Source organism: Pipistrellus hanaki (genome assembly GCF_964339955.1).
Source record: "Pipistrellus hanaki genome assembly, chromosome: 5".
In the NCBI taxonomy this organism is placed as follows: domain Eukaryota; kingdom Metazoa; phylum Chordata; class Mammalia; order Chiroptera; family Vespertilionidae; genus Pipistrellus; species Pipistrellus hanaki.
This window is the reverse complement of record NC_140507.1, coordinates 71,455,856-71,473,373: the sequence shown is the minus strand read 5'-3', so window position 1 is coordinate 71,473,373 and position 17,518 is coordinate 71,455,856. Positions and strand designations below refer to the sequence as shown.

At 60.0% G+C, this 17,518-nt stretch overlaps 1 protein-coding gene across 1 annotated transcript; it reads right to left on the bottom strand.

The window, feature by feature from the left end:
• Positions 1-11,984: 11,984 nt before the first annotated feature.
• On the bottom strand, positions 11,985-14,063 carry GADD45B (growth arrest and DNA damage inducible beta). The gene is made up of 4 exons (XM_084883939.1): positions 13,782-14,063; positions 13,585-13,686; positions 12,961-13,183; positions 11,985-12,705 (listed from the first exon to the last, which is right to left on the bottom strand). The coding sequence occupies exons 1-4, from the start codon at positions 13,823-13,825 to the stop codon at positions 12,592-12,594; spliced, it is 483 nt and encodes a 160-aa protein (XP_084740065.1). The 5' UTR covers positions 13,826-14,063; the 3' UTR covers positions 11,985-12,591.
• Positions 14,064-17,518: the final 3,455 nt, after the last annotated feature.

Genomic DNA, 17,518 nt, shown 5'->3' with positions numbered 1-17,518 from the left:
GAGGCCCGTCCGCAGGATGGAATTCGAGTCAGCAGATGAAGAAAAACAAGCTAACCTCGAAAACACTTGGAAGTGAGAGAAGCCAAACACACGTGGCCACGCAGTGTGTGATCCCCTTCGTGTGCAATGCCAGGACAGGCACATCCACAGACAGAGAGGGGGCCTGTGGAGGCCAGGGACCGGGGGAGGGGGAGGGGTGGCTGCCCGCGGGGGCAGGGCTTCTTTGGGGCGATGGAATGTTCTGGAATTAGATAGAGGTGATGGTTGCACAACTCTAGGAACATACTGAAAACCACTGAATTACACACTTTAAAAGGGTGAATTTTATGGTATGTGAATTATAGCTCAATTTTTTTTTTTATAAAAGGAACAAGCTACTTATACATGCAACAACAAGGCTGCGTCTCGAATGCATTTTGCTGAGTTTGGAGAACTGATTGAAAAGGCTGTGTGCCGTGTGGTCCTGTTTGTGACTTCCTGGAAAACGCCCGCCTATAAGGACTGGTGGCCGCAGGGGCCAGTAAGGGGGCGAGGGGAGGGGCAACCTTCCAGGATGATGGACCTGCTCTGAGTCTCGATCCTGCAGGTTTACATGACTGTATCTGTGGGTCAGGACTCATCCATTGTACACCTAAAAAGTATGGCTTTCTGTTTGTGAACTGTACTGCAGTAAAACCGGCTGAGAAAATTAATGAAAGGTGTTTAGAAAAGTGCACCATACATAGTAAAGAAACAGTAGATGATGGCTGTTATTATTATTGACATTGTTGGGGGGGGGGGGGGTGAGCTGCTCCAGGCCCCAAGAGAGCAGGTCCTTGAGTTTGGCTGCTGGGGACACCCAGTGCGCTGGAGGGTCCCTGTCCAGTACACACACTCAAACAAATGTGCATGAACAGAGAGATACACAAACACAGCACACAAGCACATGTGTGTGCACCCATAAAAACTGTGCGTAGAAACACGTGTGTACTCTCACATACCCAAAACACACATTTACACAACCACATGCACACAATTACCAATACATACCGGTAGACAAACATATATACAAACACATGTGTGTACACATAACACCCACTAAAATATGCACATGCCTACACAAATACACATGCACACAATTATGACCACAAAACATGCACATGTGCATACTCATGCACACACACACACACAAATGCATGCACACACACCAAAAATACTTAAGCGACCCCCCCCTTCTCTTTCTCCCCCCATCCCCCCTCCCCCCGGCAGGGCAGGGGCCCAGGAGTCCCATCTGGAGGCTGGGGAAGAGCATCTGCCACAGGAAGGAGCTGTGTCTGTGAGCCCCAGATTAGAACTCCGCCTGCCGCCTGCTGTGTGTGTCTGTCTGCAAGGTGTTTCTGGGCCTCCTGCCTCTGCGTCTGTCTCCGGGACACAGACAGCCCCCCCTCCCCCTCCGCAGGCTTCCTCCTCCAGTTCCTCCCCCGAGCCCCGAGCCCAGGCTGGGAACCCACTGTTCATGGCTGCAAGGGGGTGAGGAAGCAGAGAGGCCCGGCAGGGCGCCTGCCTCTCACAGTGCCCGGGCCTCAGTTTCCCCAGCTGTGAGGCGGAAGGATGGCTTGGAGGGGAATCCAGGAACTGCTCCTCCAGGCCTTCAGATCCCGCACAGCCCTCATCCCCCAACCTCCTGCAGAAACCGCCTAAGCCCCAGAGGCGGGGATTCCAGGCAGGGCGGGCGGGAGGTGCCCTGCTGGCATAGCCGCCCCACCCAGGCGTGGACACCCAGTGGCCTCCGAAGGGGAGGGTCTCCAGGTGGCTGAGTGGGCCACACAGCGGCTGGCAGGGCGGGAAGAGTTTGGAGAACTGTGCGCACAAAAACGTGTGCACCCTGGCTCTGGTTTCTGCGGGTGAGTGAATGAAATGGACTTAGGTGTTTCCTGTTCAACGTGTGTGTGTGTGTGTGTGTGTGTGTGTGTGTGTACTCACAGACGTGTGCGGCTGTGAGCATGTGTGCAGCCCTGCGTGCATGTCTAGCTCGTCAGGCCACGGATCCTTTTGTGGTTCCCAGATGTGCAAGTGCCCCGCACATGGAGACACTCAGTACATAGCTGTAAAGTGATTCGTCCTTTTATCCATTGGTTCACTCCACAAATATTTACGGAGCGAGCGCCAGCCAACTGTCAGGTGCTGGAGACAGCAGTGAGCAACGCAGACGAAACCCCCTGTCCCAGGAGGCTCGGGTGATTGCCTGTGTCGTGTGGTTCCCATGCAACACACGAATGCAAGCCTGTGTGTCTGCATGTGGGGAGCAGAGTTCACTCGTGCGCACAGGTGTCTGTGCACAAGTCCACCCGTGGCTCTTGTCCAGGCATGTGCAGGCTGGGCCCGGCTGCTCCCTGGCATTGCCTGTACGCCCTGCCCATCTGCCGAGAGTGCCCCGGGGCCAGGCGGGGCCGGACGGCCTGGAAACCGCTCCCAGCTGCTGTGCCCAGTTTCAGGGAAGCCGCCCGCTGGCGTCCTGCCCACAGAGCCTGCCTGCCCTTGCACCTGTGCCCCGAGCTTCCCGGAAGGCCCCAGGAGGCCCGGCCCCGGCCCGCAGGCCTGAGCCCACCGCCCACACCCCCACCGTGCAGGGGTGTGCAACCCACTTCCTCCCACATCCTCAGAAGCCCTCACAGTCAGAGCCAGAGAGAACCGAGCAGAGCAGAGTCTGCAAGTGGAGGCCGGGCATACGCACAGGCCCTCAGAGAGGGTCCGGTGCCCAGATGGATCTCTGCACATTGTGGGTATTTGCAGGCCCAGGGGTTCTGTACAGCAGAGAACCGAACTTGGGAAATGTTTGCACTATCCTGGTGACCACACATGTACAGGTCAAAACGCAGGTGAGCACGCATCAGGGTTTTTACCCCTATGTGGGTGTTTGCACCGACCAGGGCATTTCAAAGTGTGGGACGTCCCCGAGAGCGGGTGTTTGAGAATGTGTCTGTGCCTGTGCCCAGTGGGTGTGTGCACGCTCAGGTGCTGCACACAGTGGGTGGATGAATGTCAGTGTCTGCACACAGTGGGTGGTTGAATGTCAGTGTCATTTGCACACATGAGGTTGTGTCTACGCTCTGTAGGTGTTTGTAGGCAGGTGGGGTCTCACACACAGTGGGTCTCACATGCAGGCTGACATCTGCTCATGCGTGTTTACATGCAGATGGTGTGTGCATATTGGTTTTGCACACAGGCAACGGTCTGCACACCGTGGGCCTTTGTATACAGAGGGGCTTCACACAGTAGGTGCTGCGGGAAGAAGGGACTGGCGCAGTGGCCGTTGGCATGTAGGTGGGGGTCTGCATACAGCAGGGGCTGCATGCAGGTAGGCCAACACCATGGGCCTTGGCAACCAGCAGAGGGAGGGGCTGCACACACATAGGTCTTGCTGCTGCCCTTAGGCCGGTGGCGCTGCAGCCCCGTGCCACTGAGCACGCCCTGCGTCCCCTGCAGCAGGCCTGCCCCCCCCCCCCGCCCCCCCGAGCCCCGCTGACAGCAGGTCCGGCGGCTCCGGCGGGCGTGGGGCGGCCGGCGGGGCAGGGAGGCTATTCCGGGCGCTGGCGCTGTGCCCCGGCCCGCGCGCCAGGCCGCCCGGGAAGGCGCCGCTCACAAAGGGAGGGTGTGTGCAGACGCCCCGCCTCTGCCCGCGCCGCCGCCCGCCGCCTGGGGCTGGGAGGGAGGGAGACGCCGCCGGGGCCGCCGCCGCCGCCGGGCATCCCGCCCCCTGCCCCGGGCGGCGGGAGGCCGCGCGCCTGGCGGGCACCAGAGGGAGGCTGGCACCGCCGGCTCGCAGAGGGGTGGGCGCTGGTGCGGGTCGGGGCCTCCAGCCTGGAGAAACCAGGCCGGGCCCCTGCCCTGCGCCCACTCGGGGGTTTCTCTGTCTCTCGCCCAGCCGCCTCTGTCTCCAATTATCCAATTTAGAGGCCGAGGAAGCAGGGACTCCTGCTCGCCCGGGAGGGGGGGGGTTGTCTGGGGCCTGGGTCAGCGCCCCTCTCCACCCCCAGCGTCTGGGAGAGGGTGGGGCGGAGGGAAGGCATAATGAGGGTTCTCAGGGCCAGCTCTGAGCTAAGCGCCTCCGTGCATTATCTGGTGTCCCGCCGCCACGTGGGGAGGCGAGGAGACTTTCCCTCCTGTGGATGGGGAAACTGAGTCACGCTCGCCCCGCGACGCTAGCTATTGAGCTGTGTCTGAGACCAGGTTCGAATCCGGAGCTCTGCTGCTGGCCCCTCCTTGTGTGGCCTGAACTCTGCCCCTCCGCCCCACTGCTATCTCAGAGGCATTTATGGCGCGCCTGCTGTGTGCACTGGGGCAGCCTGGTGTGTGCACTGAGGCAGCCTGCTGTGTGCACTGGGGCAGCCTGGTGTGTGCACTGGGGCAGCCTGCTGTGTGCACTGAGGCGGCCTGCTGTGTGCACTGCACTGAGGAGCCTGCTGTGTGCACTGAGGCGGCCTGCTGTGTGCACTGCACTGAGGCGGCCTGCTGTGTGCACTGAGGCGGCCTGCTGTGTGCACTGGGGCGGCCTGCTGTGTGCACTGGGGCGGCCTGCTGTGTGCACTGAGGAGCCTACTGTGTGCACTGAGGAGCCTGCTGTGTGCACGGAGGCACAGACACCGCCCCACTGGCACGCATGTGGCCGTAGGCTTGCTCTTCCACACGCATGGCACTGCACACAGACCAGCGGGCACAAGGGTCTTGGCCTGCCCCACCACACACACCCACTCCACCCCTGCACGGAGCCTGGGAACCTCGGCGCCCTGGAAGGGTGGGGGTGGGAATGAGGAGGAATAACAATGGAGGGAAAGAGCAGGGAGGGGCTGCGAGAGGAAACCCTGGCCCCTTCTCCAGATGGAGCTTCTGCGAGTGTCTGCAATGGGCCTGCCCGCTCCGGCCCTGTCCGTGGGGGAGGGGTGTCACGGGCTGTGTGTCACTCTGAGTCATCTGGGTCTCAGGAGGCGCACGCCGGTCACCACAGGCCCCTGGGTATCTGCAAGGCTGCTGGCCACCGGCATACACGTCCACGTGGTGCCCACCTCACTCACTGAGGACCGGGTGCCTGTGTGCCGGTCTCCGAGGCGCCGTCATGGCACAGCTCCAGGGAGCAACACCGCCCGACTTCCCCGTCCCATGAGAGGGCCCTGCTCCGCCACTGCCTCCCCGCTGGACCCTGAAAATCTGGCAGAGAGGCCACACCCTCTGCCTGGAACTTGGGGTCAGGAGAGAAAAGAAGAAGCAGGAGTGAGGCCAGAGGCCCAGGCAGAGGGACCACAGAAGGGACCACGGAGACAAGGCAGGGAGCTGGGCACTGATGGGTGGTATTTTGCAGAGGGAAGGGAGACGGTGAGAACCAGAGTGGGACAGGGCCAGAGGTCTGGCCCTGAGCCCTGGGGATCCCTGGTCCCTGCAGCTCCATCTTACCTACCGAATGAGCCGACCCAAAACTGTGAGGCCAGGCCCCTGCGGTGCCCATAAACCTGAGGTTGGAGGTGCTATCCCCGTCTCCTCCACCACCCAGAGGCCACCCCAGAGGCCACCCCAGAGGCCACCCCAGCTCCCCAGCCTTCCTGCGGCCGTTCTCTCCCCGGACGCCCTCTGGCAGGCGGGAAGGACCAGGAAGCTGATGCCTCCGCAGAGGGCTGGGTGAGAGTTGTGACCCTGGCTGTGTGTTTTTACTCATCGCCGGGGCCCTGGCTGTGCGGAGGGGCCCTCGCTGGTGTTGGAACAAGGGAGAGAGAGGTGTCCGTAGGCGTGTGTGCCTCGGGCGATCCAACGTTAGCACGCGTGCCGGACAGTACATGTTTGGCCATTTTTTGGGGGTGTGATGAGTTGAGTTGTGTCCTCTCAAAAGATAATGGAGTTCTCCATCCGCAGGACGTGTGAATGGGACCTTGTTTGGAGGCAGTATCTTTGCAGATGATCTCGTTAAGCGGAGGTCGTGAGGGAGGGTGGGCCCTGACCAGTGTCCTTCTGAGAGAGGACGTTTGGACACAGAGACACACTGAGAGGACAGCCCCGGTGAAGACACATGAGAACGTCCACCAGCCGAGGACCATCAGAAGCCGCCAGAAGCCAGAGAGGCCTGGGAAGGCCCTCCCTCACGGCCTGCGAAGAACCCAGTCCCGTCCCCGCCTTCCTCTCAGACTTCTGGCCTCCAGAACGGGGAGCCCATAAACTCTGTCAGGAAAGCCCCCCAGTCTGTGCTTCTTTGTTACCGCTGCCCCGGGAAGCCCGTTCAACAGGCACACGGGAGGGTCAGAACAATAGAGCGTGTGTGTGTGTGTGTGTGTGTGTGTGTGTGTGTGTGTGTGTCCCTGACTGTCTGCGATGCACATGTGCAAGCACACGAGTGCCTGCCTGCGTCCATCATGCCCACTGCTTAGGATGAACAGTCCTCGGGCCACAAGACACATCTGCTGCCTCCCACAACGAGATCAGGCCCGGGGCCACCGTACGGCTCAGGGAGCTGCAGGGCCATGCTGCAGAATCAGCATCTCTGAGTTGAGGCGAAGTGGGAGGGGTCATGGTGGAATCATGTGACCCTCGCTGGTCAGGAATTCTGGGAGGCCAGGCTCACTCCGAGGAATTGGAGACCCAGCCACAGGTACAGGCGGACTGCCATGACCCCACACAGCAGCACCGGTCCTCGCACTAGTTCTACGCACAGGCGCACAGCAGACAGGCAAACACGAAGTCCAGGTGGAAGGAATCACAAACAGTCGAATACCAGCTCACATAATAATAGCTACCACTCTGGACGGCTCCCCACTGTCCCGAATGCCTGACATAGTTCACTGGTATTCATGCTCACAACAGCCCTGAGAGACGGTCCCGCCCTCCAGCCGCCCCATTGGACAGGTGAGGAGACTGAGTCCAAACAGGTGAAGCAACTCGCCCGCGGGCAGGCGGCCGCGCCTCCGCAGGGCCAGGCTCCAGCTCCTCTGGGCCGGGTTGTGTCACTGGATCTGGCCAGGACCTAGCCCTTGGCAGACCAGTGTGTGTCCTTTAGGGACAAAACAGTCTGTCCTGCAGGAGGAGGTCACTGATAGGTCAGCTTAGTCGTACAGGACATAGGCCTCGGGCTCGAGTCTTTGTGCCACAAACATTTATGACATGCCAACTGGGTGCGGGGCGCCGAGCTCTGCCAGTGTGGGGCCAGAGGTGGACGGAACAGACTCTCTCTCAAGCCCTCTTGGAGTCTGCAGTCCAACGTAGACACAGACAAGAAGCCAACGATGACGGGACTGACTATGTCACTGCAAACGGGGGCGGTGCCGGGAGGAGGAGGTGGCAGAGCAGGAGAGAGGCTCCAAGTGTCCTGTCTGGAGGGCTTCCCTGAGGCGGGGGCCTCTGAGATGAGAGCAAAAAGGAGAGTGGGGGTCCGCTTGAGGAAAGGTGGTGGGAAGGGATGGGGGGGGGGAAGGGTCCCAGGCAGAGAGATCAGCACATGCACAAGCCAGAGGCGAGAGGGCTGGGTGTGCAAGCAGTGTCTGGGTGCAGGGTGTGTGTGTGAGTGTGTGTGTGTGTGTGGGGGGTGTGTGCTTGCTCACTAGGAACTGTGTTCATGACTCAGAGAGCCTTCCTGTGTGTCCTGTCTGGGGGCCACAGACACAGGAAGGTGCTGCAAGTCCCGGCTGAGAGAGTGACTCGTGCTGCCTCGTGGATGAAACCCCGAACGTTGTGTAAGGGACGGAAGCCAGGGAGCGTGTGATTCCATTGATAAGAAGTGTCCGAAACAGGCAGATCCACAAAGACCGAAAGTGGAACTCCTGGTCGCCAGGGGCTGGGGAGGAGGGTGGCGAGTGACTGACTGCTCCTGGGTTTTCCTTTTGGGGTGATGGAATGTCTGGAGCCAGCCCGTGGCGATGATTGCACAACTCTGTGTGGACTTCTAACCATCACTGAACGGCCCTTCAAAGGGGCGAATTTTATGGTGTGTGAACGATTTTATGGCATATATCGCGATAATATATAAATAGAAATAGATATCAAGTCCTAACTGTGCAGCCCGCAGGCCGGGGCTCGGGCTGGGCCGGGACTCTGTCGGCATCCGGCCGTGTGCCCTGTGCAGGCCGCTGCTGCTCGCTGAGCCCATGCGGATCAAACAGGCCCCATGTGTGTGGTGGTTGTGAGGATGAAGAGATACCGGGGGGCAAGGGCTGGCCCAATGCCCCATCCGTGATTTTTATTTATTATTTTTTACATTTTTATTTCTTGATTTTTTTAGAGAGAAAGGAAGGGGTGGAGGGAAGGAAGCAGGGAGGGAAGGAGAGAGGGAGATTTATGCATTCATGGTTGATTCCTGTATGTGCCCCGACTCTCATCACCTGGGCATATAGGGACGATGCTCTAGCCCAGTGGTTCGCAAACCGCGGCTCGCGAGCCACATGCGGCTCTTTGGCCCCTTGAGTGTGGCTCTTCCACAAAATACCACGGCCTGGCGAGTCTATTTTGAAGAAGTGGCGTTGGAGGAAATTTAAGTTTAAAAAATTTGGCTCTCGAAAGAAATGTCAGTCGTTGTACTGTTGATATGTGGCTCTGTTGACTAATGAGTTTGCCCACCACTGGGCTAAGCAACTGAGCTACCCGGCCAGGACTTGTCAGTGATTTTTCTATTGCTCCTCCCAACATCACTGCCCTACGTGTCTGTCTCCTTCCTGGCCCCCACAGGAGCCTGGTCCGCAAGTCCAGGGTGTGTTATAGGCTTCACGATGTGCTCACAAGGCCATTCCTCTTCTCCAGGCAGGGAGGGTTCAAGGGCATAGCTGGAATCCTACAACCTTTGAGGCCTAATGCATTGACGCATCAGTCACCATGCGTGTGATTCTATGTCTGTGGTGTATGTGTACACAGGTAGGTATGTGCGGGAGAGAGGAGGTGGGTCTATTGGACAGACATGGAAAGGCAGCTCAGAGAAGCTAAGCAGCTGGCCCCATGGCATGGGGGTGTGTGGCGGGCTTGAGCAGGTCCAGTGTGTGTGGCAGTTGGGGAGCTGTGTGCATAGCTCCGGGGATGTGTGTATCTGCACATTGGGGGGGGCGGGGGTGCCTGAATGCATGCGTGTCCTGGGCCCATGAGTGTAGGTGTGACACAGGCAGCATGGGTACCCCAAGGGGAGCATGCACTCCAGCCACCCCGCTGGGGAAGCGTGTCTGCACCGAGAAGCCCCCGCCGCTGTGACTGAGCCTTGGTGCCGGCGGCAATGTCTCCCCGGACCGCCGTGAGCGCTGGTGTCGGGACAGGAAACGGGGATGGTGAGCCCCGTTCCCACCATCCCCCCAGCGGCTGACTAGCCACTTACCCACAATGCAAGACGCCCAGCCTCCACGCGGGGCCTCGGGCTCCCCTTCTGGACGAGGGGACACCAGCCCTGTCCTGGGGAACGCGGCCAGAGCCAAGAGGTTCTGCAGGCAGGGGAGACGGGCCGGCCGCTGTGAACTCAGTGAAAGGGCAGCGTCCGAAGCAGATTTCTGGACCTCTGTGGGTTCGTCAGGAAGACTTACTTCTTTTATTCATGACAGCAGCAATGAGACCGGCAACAATAACAATAATAGTAACAAGAGTGATGGCCCTGGCCCTGGTCAGGATGGAGCCTCCTCCCTTACACCAAAAGGAGGGGCAACCCCTCCATGTTTCCCTCTCACAGGGATGTTTCTCCCTTCCTCTCTCCCAACAATAATTAAAAACAAACAACAACAACAGCAAAATATGTCCTCCTGTGAGGATGTTTTTTAAGTAGTGAAATTTAAAAACAGAGAGTCACAGCCCTCAGCGTTCATGCTGATGAGGGTGCACGGAGTCTGGGGTCCGAGCCTTCACGTGTCCACCTGCGAACGGAGTGCCCGGTTCCAGGAAGATGGGGCCTGGGCCGCTGAGCGGTGCTCAGCCTGAGGCAATGTCGATCTTATCTTGTTTACAATTTTGTTTCCAGGGAGTTCCCTCTCTGTTTTTCTGTTTGCATGTCAGTTTGTCAAATAGTGCTTTGACACGGCCTTCAGCTTGCCGACTGAATTTTTGGACGTTGTTCTTCTCCGTTTTGCTCGGAGACATTTGTGCTTCCCTGGCCTCGCCCTGGTCCCCGCGGGCTGGTTTGCAGGGCGGCTGTGAAATGGCGATAATGGTGAACGGCTCTTATACTTCCTACACTGACCTCAGAAATATGTATTTCCCTGAACCCCTGCAACAAGCGATCGGCAGGCAGCATCATGGCCCCATTTTGCAGCGGGGAATCAGGCACAGGGAGAGGAGGAACCTGTGGCCCCAGAGCCGGAGTCCCACCCACCCCCTGCTGTCTCCTGGGGCCCAGAAGCCGGAGTCTTTCTATCTCCTGCTGCACGGGGGACCCAGTGAGGAGAGGGGAGGTGCTAAGAGGAGGGACCCAAACCCTGGAGAGAGCGACCCAGAGGTCGCTCGGCCCTTCCGGACGGCCAGGGTCACCATGGGGACGGAGTGGCCGTGCCTATCTATGGGCAGGACCTGCAGGAACGGGCCTCCCTGGGAGGAGCCGACTGAACACGGACAGCCCGAGCTCCAGGCGGCCGGGCTGACCTTTGTCCGTGCCAGTCCTTCCCCCGTGGGCCACCTCAGGGGATCCCTCCACCTCTGCTCCCTGCTGCCCTGGTCTCTTCCCTCTCCAGCTCCTTCTCAGGGACCTCCTCCCCATCCACCCCACACACACCCCGAAGTACCCCTTCCTTCCACCGGGAGCTTCCGTCTGGCCTCCCCACTTGTCTCCCGCACCCCCTGCAGATTTATTTCAGCCCCCTTTTAGCCCCTCCGTGTCCCCTCTGCCTCACCCTCACCCCTGTGCTCCCCAGACGCCCTCTCCAGGGTTTGGGTCCCTCCTCTTAGCACCTCCCCTCCCCCACCCTCAGCAGGTGCTCCTCCGCCCTCCTCCCCCAGGCTCCCCACTCTCTCAGGGCTCCCTCCCCAAGGGCTCTCCCCTTCTCCCAGCCCTCAAAGGGCTCCCGCCCCTCCCCCTCCCCCTCCCCCGGGAGTTCCCCTCTTCCTCTCGCTCACACCCATCCTCCCCCTCGGGGCTCCCCCGCCCCGTGACTCCTGAAGGGCCGCTGGGGCTTTCCTCTGCCCACGTGGGCTGGTGGAAAGGTCCTGGCTGCGGTGGGACTCCCCACTCCATGCCCACAGGTCCCGGGCCAGGCACCTGGCAGGGGCCGCGGTGGCCCTGGCCGAGCCCCCCTGACGGAGGCCCCTCCCGCTCCGGCCGCCGGGGGAGGGGCAGTCCTTGCGTGTAACTCAGAGAGAACACGGAGGTGGCCGGCCCTACTACAGTTTCGGTTTAGAGGCGAAATGCAGCAACATGCCAAGCCCGGCTGGGCCAGGAGCAGAACTTCCTGGACTCCTTTTCTGCTTGTTGATTTTAGTTTGGGGGAAAGGTTTTTTTTGTTTGTTTTTTAGTTGTTTTTTTTCTTTAGGGAAGAGGCCCATCCTCGTAGGGAGAAGGCCTGGGTGGGGGGCACCCTGTGGGGGTGTGTCACCAGAGCAACGCTCCCAGCAGGTCCAGCCTCGCCCGCCTGGCTGTAGGTCACAGGTGCCCCTGACCTCTCTGGACCTTGGGCCCCGCCGGCGGCTGTGCAGGCTGCAGCCCCCACCCCCCCTCATTGTATCTGAATGTGCCCAGAGCTGGGGCTGGCTCCAGCACAGCCTGTACCAGCAGTGGCACGGCGGCCAGGTTTCGTAATAAACCGGTCTTTTAATTGCTACATGGCAGGAGGAGGGAGAATTAAAAAAAAAAAAAAGAGGCAAAGATTTGTTGGACTTGGGTGGCGCCGGCTGCAGAGAGAAGAGGCTCTGTTGTTGAGACGGAGCCTGGAGCTGCGAGCAGGGACTTAAGTAACATTTCCTGGTGAGCTTGCAAGAGGGGCTGGGGGCAGGGCTGCTGCAGTGTGTGGGGCGGGGAGGGGCAGGGGGAGGGAGGGAGTCCTGGGAACTCCTGGAAGCAGCACGCACACAAGAACCCAGAAGCTTTAGAAATTTATTACAAGGTCATCGTCACCATAGACGTAAAATAGATGTATCTGTAAGCTTCCGGCCTCTCTCAGTGGTTCAAGTCACAGTGCACGTAACAAAATAGATCGTCGATGCAGTTTGCAAACTGGGAGTCCGTGGGTGCCGAGCGACCTCGGCCCCAGTCCCCAAGTCCCCAAGTCTAGTTCTGGCGAGGGCTGGACCCTCGTCCTCCGCCAGGCCCGTTTGCGTTTGCAGAATGTCCGCTCCGGCCTCTGGGCGCGTGGGGGTGCCCTCGGCGGCACCGCCCGGGACCGGGAGTGCGTGTCCTCTCCCCCGGCAGCTCCTGCGCCGTCGGCCTGAGCCCGGGCCCCTCCTGCAGGCCCAGCTCCCTCGTCTCCTCTCGCCGTGGCGGCCGCTGGCGCCGCTCCAGGCTCCGGCTGCTCCCGGGGCTGTGCACGCCCCTCTCCCTCCGTGTCTCCAGTCTCCAATGACGCTGCCCCCATGGTCTCGCAGGTTAGTTTGTTTGGGGGGAGTTGTTCTGGGCGGAGGGGCGTGTCAAATATTTATTTTAATTTTTTTTTTGGCAGCAAGTTGACAGGTTGTGATGCCGGGCGGGGCTCAGCGCTCCTGCAGGGAGATGTACGGGACCCACTGGTTGTTGCCCCGGCTCTCTTCGCAGTAGCTGGCTACCTCCACCAGGCTGTGGCTCTTCCAGGCGTCCGTGTGCGGGTTCTGAGGGAGGGGAGGGAGAAAGACCGGGTTCAGGGGGAGCCTCGGGAGTGTGCGGGTGCCTCCCGGTCCCAGGGCCCCTGTGGGGAAAACAGGCTGGCTCAAAATAGCTCGCGGGGTGATGAGGCCGCTGCGGCTGCCCACGGGACATGCCTGGCGTGGCTGAGCCCTGAGCTGGTGCGGCCCCGCCAGCTCGACTTTGTTGACAAACACGGGGCCCAGGTACGGGGCGGGGCGGGCCGGGGAGGCCCAGCTCACCGTGACCAGGAGGCAGTGCAGGTCCCGCGCCTCCGTGGTGCCCTGGGTCTCCGCGGGCTCGCCCAGCAGCTGGGCCAGGCGTTGCATGCCAGACACCCGGACGATGTTGATGTCGTTGTCACAGCAAAAGGACTGGATGAGTGTGAAGTGGATCTGCAGGGCGATGTCATCCTCCTCCTCCTCGTCGATGGCCAGCAGGCACAGGACCACGCAGTCAGGGTCCCTGAGGGGCCAAAGGGGGGGTTCGGGTCAGCTGGGGGCCTGGGAGGCAGGGGAGGGGGAGCCCACCATGCACAGGGGAGTTTGCATAAACAAAGAGAAACCGCAGGTCTGCAGGGGGCAGCGTGTGCATGCAGCTGGAGGGGGGCGGGGACGCAGGGGAAGATAAAGTAGGAGCATAATGGGGGAGGGGGGTGGACGCTTGCAAATGATGCGGCGTCAGGACACTGCAGCTTCCCCACCCACACACCCACCCACACACACAGAGAGAGAGAGGTGCTCCGTGCGTAGTGGGGACCTTTGGGGAAGTCCCGGCTCCGAGCAGGAGAGGGGTGCAGCAGGGAGCGTGCAGAGCGCGGGAGGGCTCTCCCCCCGCACCCGGCGCGGGGACGGGGTCTGACTCACACATTCATCAGCTTGGCCGACTCGTACACCCCCACGGTGAGGCGGTCCTGGCGCTGCGCGGCCACCAGCAGCTCCTCCACCGCGGCGCTCACCGTCTGCATCCTGGACCAAGGGAGAGGGGGGGAGGGGGTCAGCGCCGGCCGGGGGCACCGGGCGCGCGGCCCCCGCCCGGCCCGCCGACTGCAGCCTCTACTCACTTCTGCGCCGCGTTGTCGCACGCCACCAGCTCTTCCAGGGTCATGTTGCAGTTATAATCCACAGTGGAGCGCGGCCCGCGGCGGTCCCGGGGGGCAGAGCGCAGACTCCGGGGCCGGGGAGCCCGAGACACTTTCCCAAGGAGAGTTCGGGAGACAGCGACGCCCGCCCCGCGGCAGGCAGACCAGGGGAAGCTGCGAGGTCCTCGGCGGGAGTAATCCAGGGTTTGGAGAGAGAAGTGACGGCCCGGCTCCTCCGCGTCAGCGATCTGGTCCCGCCGCGCCCGGCGCCGCCCTTTAAAGACTCGCGTAAACGGGGCGTGGCCTCCGCCACCGTCCGCTCCGCCCACCGGGGAGCCCGCAGCGGCGATTGGCTGGCGCTGGGAGAGGGGCGGGGCGCCGCGTGGGGGGGGTGCCCCACGTGGGCGCCGGGAGGAGGGCGCCTGGGGAGCGTGAGTGCCAGAAAAGGGAGAGAAAAAAAAGCAGAAGTTTTTCTCCAGATTTCCCGGCAGCCGCGCCGCGTTTCGGGGCGCGCGCGGGATTTCCAGCGCGCGAGGCGGCCCGGGTTTTCGGGGGGAGAGGGGGGGCCGGGGAGCCTGGAATCCCCTCCCAGTCCCCGGAGAGTCCCGGGCCCGCGGGTTTCCCGGGTTGTGCAGGGGGCTTGCAAGAAGAGGGGGCCCGGCTTGCAGCCCGATCCCTCCCAGGGGGTGGGGGTGGCGGTGCTTTCCCCCAGTCTGAGACCCTTAGCCACCGGGTGATTCCACTTCCCGAGGCCTCTGTGTCCCTCCCTGTCTATGGGCAGGCAACGCCAGCCCCCCTTGGGTTGGAGGGAGCGATAAAAAAATGGGGGAGGGGGAAGAGGTACACATTAAGCGCTTAATAAACTGTGGTGGTCGCGGGAGGTCGCCCCGGAGTCCCCCATGTTGGGGGCTGCTTCCCACCTGTGCTAGGAGAATGCACCCCGGCCTCGGTTGCAGGAAGAAGCATGACATAAAATCCGGGGTACACAAGAAGTCTTAAATAAAGGTCAGCTGGTGGTCACAGGAGGTCGCCTCGAGGTCCCCAGGAGCAGGGGCTGCAAAGTCCGAGGCGCCCTGGCCTAGGGGCGAGCCCGCGCTCCCGCTCCCCACCCGCAGAGACTGTCCGGGGAGGAAGCGCGTGGGAGGCGCAGGTGGCCGGGCCTCTGCGCGCCGCGCGCCCCCTGCCGGCGACTCCGTTCCGCCGTTGGACAGCACCTGGCCCCTGGGCCTGGGTAGGAATCAGGGTCGGGGAGAAAGCCTGGGGGGAATGGTTCGGGCTCGCGCCTCGCGCTGTCACCTAGGATTCCCTTGCAGTGATAGGCGCCACTTTTGTTTCCTCCGTCCAGGGTGAGCTCTGCTCTGTGTTTCGTGCGGAGTGTACCCGGCTCCCTGTATCGTAGTGCATGAATCCTCAAGGACCCAGGGAGCGGGGGCTGCACTTATGTGCACGATGCAAAGGGGGAAACTGACGCCGCCGCTCCCTCAGGCCACTGGCTGCTGGTTCTCGTGGCCACACGTGTGCGCTGGGACGGCTGCACGCGGGGACGCCTGCCAGCTCCACAGTCTCCCCAGGAGGGCGGCTCACGAGCCAAGCGGGCAGGCCTGCGGGGGACGGTCTCCCACGGCCGATCGGGGGCTCCCGGGTGACTCACCGCCGTGTCCCCTCCCCCGCCAGTCTAGGGTCTGGACTCAGCCCCAACGCCCGGTTCCCCAGACTCCCCCGCCCAGCCCGGGACCGGATCGATGCATCACGCCGCCTCCGCACCGCCCACCTTGGAGTCGCTAAAGGTCCCGGGCGCTGAGAGGCGTGGCGTCGCCACCTGGTGGCCGATGTGGGTCTTTGCGCCTGCAGCGACCTAAGGCATAGACCCGCCGGGGCGGGTGAAGAGGGCTGGGTGACGGTTGCAATATTATTGATATTTTATGTACACAACATGTTACACATGCAACGTGTATTAATAATGTCAGAATGCAATGTGCTTTAAAAATCAACATTTATGCAAAAAAAAAAATCCATGATGCACAAAATATCAAGGTTTTTAAATGTACCTGGATGAGGGCCAGGACATAGGGGAAGGCCAGGGAGGTGAGCTACGCAGGCGCAGGACCAGGACCAGATCCTGTTTATTTACAAATTTTTAAAAAGTGTTTTGTTTATCATGGATTTTTGGGTTGGTTTTGATTTTTTTAACTATTTCATGTAAATATTTACCTTAATGATTGAGTTTTTTAAATTTTGCTCCTGAGGCCAGCGCCTCGCTCTCCTTACCCTAGGGATGCCCCTGTCTGCCTCAAGAAGCGGTAACACACCCACCGGGTGGAGGCGCCCCACGACCCCCTCTTTGGAGAATACGTGAAGCAAGGACTGCCCCAGTGAGAAAAAACGGATATACTGTACCCACCTTGCCAATGAGAATCTCTAAGTGTAATTACTCTTTTTATTAATGTTGCATTGTATTGAAGATACTAATGTGAGCAACATTCGTGTTTTATTTATTTACTTACTTTTGGAACAAACATGTATTGAGAACTTAGCAGGCAAGCATTGCATGAGCAGTTTCTACCTCAAAGCCCCGGGGAGCCCTGGGGTGGCGGTTCCAGGTTTGCCGAGGAAGAAACAGAGACTCAGGAAGACTGTTATGTGGGAGGGCGGGAAGCTGAAGTCCCCAAGATGGGGAGGGTTTGAGAGAGGATGTTTGGAGTCTACCGGAGAGGGCTGGGGGGTGTGGGTCAGGGGGCAGACTGGGGTCAGACAAAGCAAAGTGAGCCTGAGGGGTATTTGTTTTCCTGTCAGAGGCACAGCCCAGACAAAGGCTGCGCTTCTGGAGGAGGACTGCTGGGTCTAATGCAGAGGAAGGACCTGGGCACGTAGCCTCGGAGGCCCTGCTTTGCCCTCCTTAGCTGAGGAGCATTCAAACGTTAGGGGGGAAAGTTAAGGAGGCTGAAAAAATTCAGTAGCAAGACAGTGTTTTTTTCTCACTGTTTAAAATTAAGATGTAATTCACATACCATGTAATTCGCCCTTTTAGAATGTTCAGTGGGGTTTTGGGGTAGTCACAAGTTTATGCAACTGTCACCACTTCTCCAGAATGAGATTACATATTTACACTGAGTGACCAGATTATTATGATCTCTGCACACACTGTGTGTGTGTGTGTGTGTGTGTGTGTGTGTGTGTGTGTGATAAAAGGGTAATATGCTAATTAGACCAGATGTCTTCCGGATGTCCTTCCTAATGAAGCCGGGGCTGGAGGGAAGCCAGCCCGGGTCCTGGGTGCCTATGGGAAGCCAGAGGAGAGAAGCCCAGGTCCCGGTGCTAGAGGGAAGTTGGTGCAAACAGTAGGGGGGAGGAAGGACTATTGCACAAATTTTTGTGCATCAGGCCTCTAGTGTATGAATTCATGCATGCCTGGTGCATGAATTCATGCATGAGTGGGGTCCAGCCAGCCTGGCCAGGGGGAGGGGACATGGGCGGTTGGCCAGCCTGCCTGCTGGTCGAACTCCTGGGTTAGGGGACAGTTTGCATATTAGCCTTTTATTATATAGGATATACACCGAATGCCCAGATTATTATGCATTCAGAGATCACAATATCTGGCCACTCAGTATATATTATATTATTGAAAGTAGAGGGAGAAAAGAGAGGGAAGAATGGGAAGAGGAGAGAGGGAGAGAGATGAAGAGAGAGAGGGAGAGGGAGGGAGACGAATCCATTGGTTG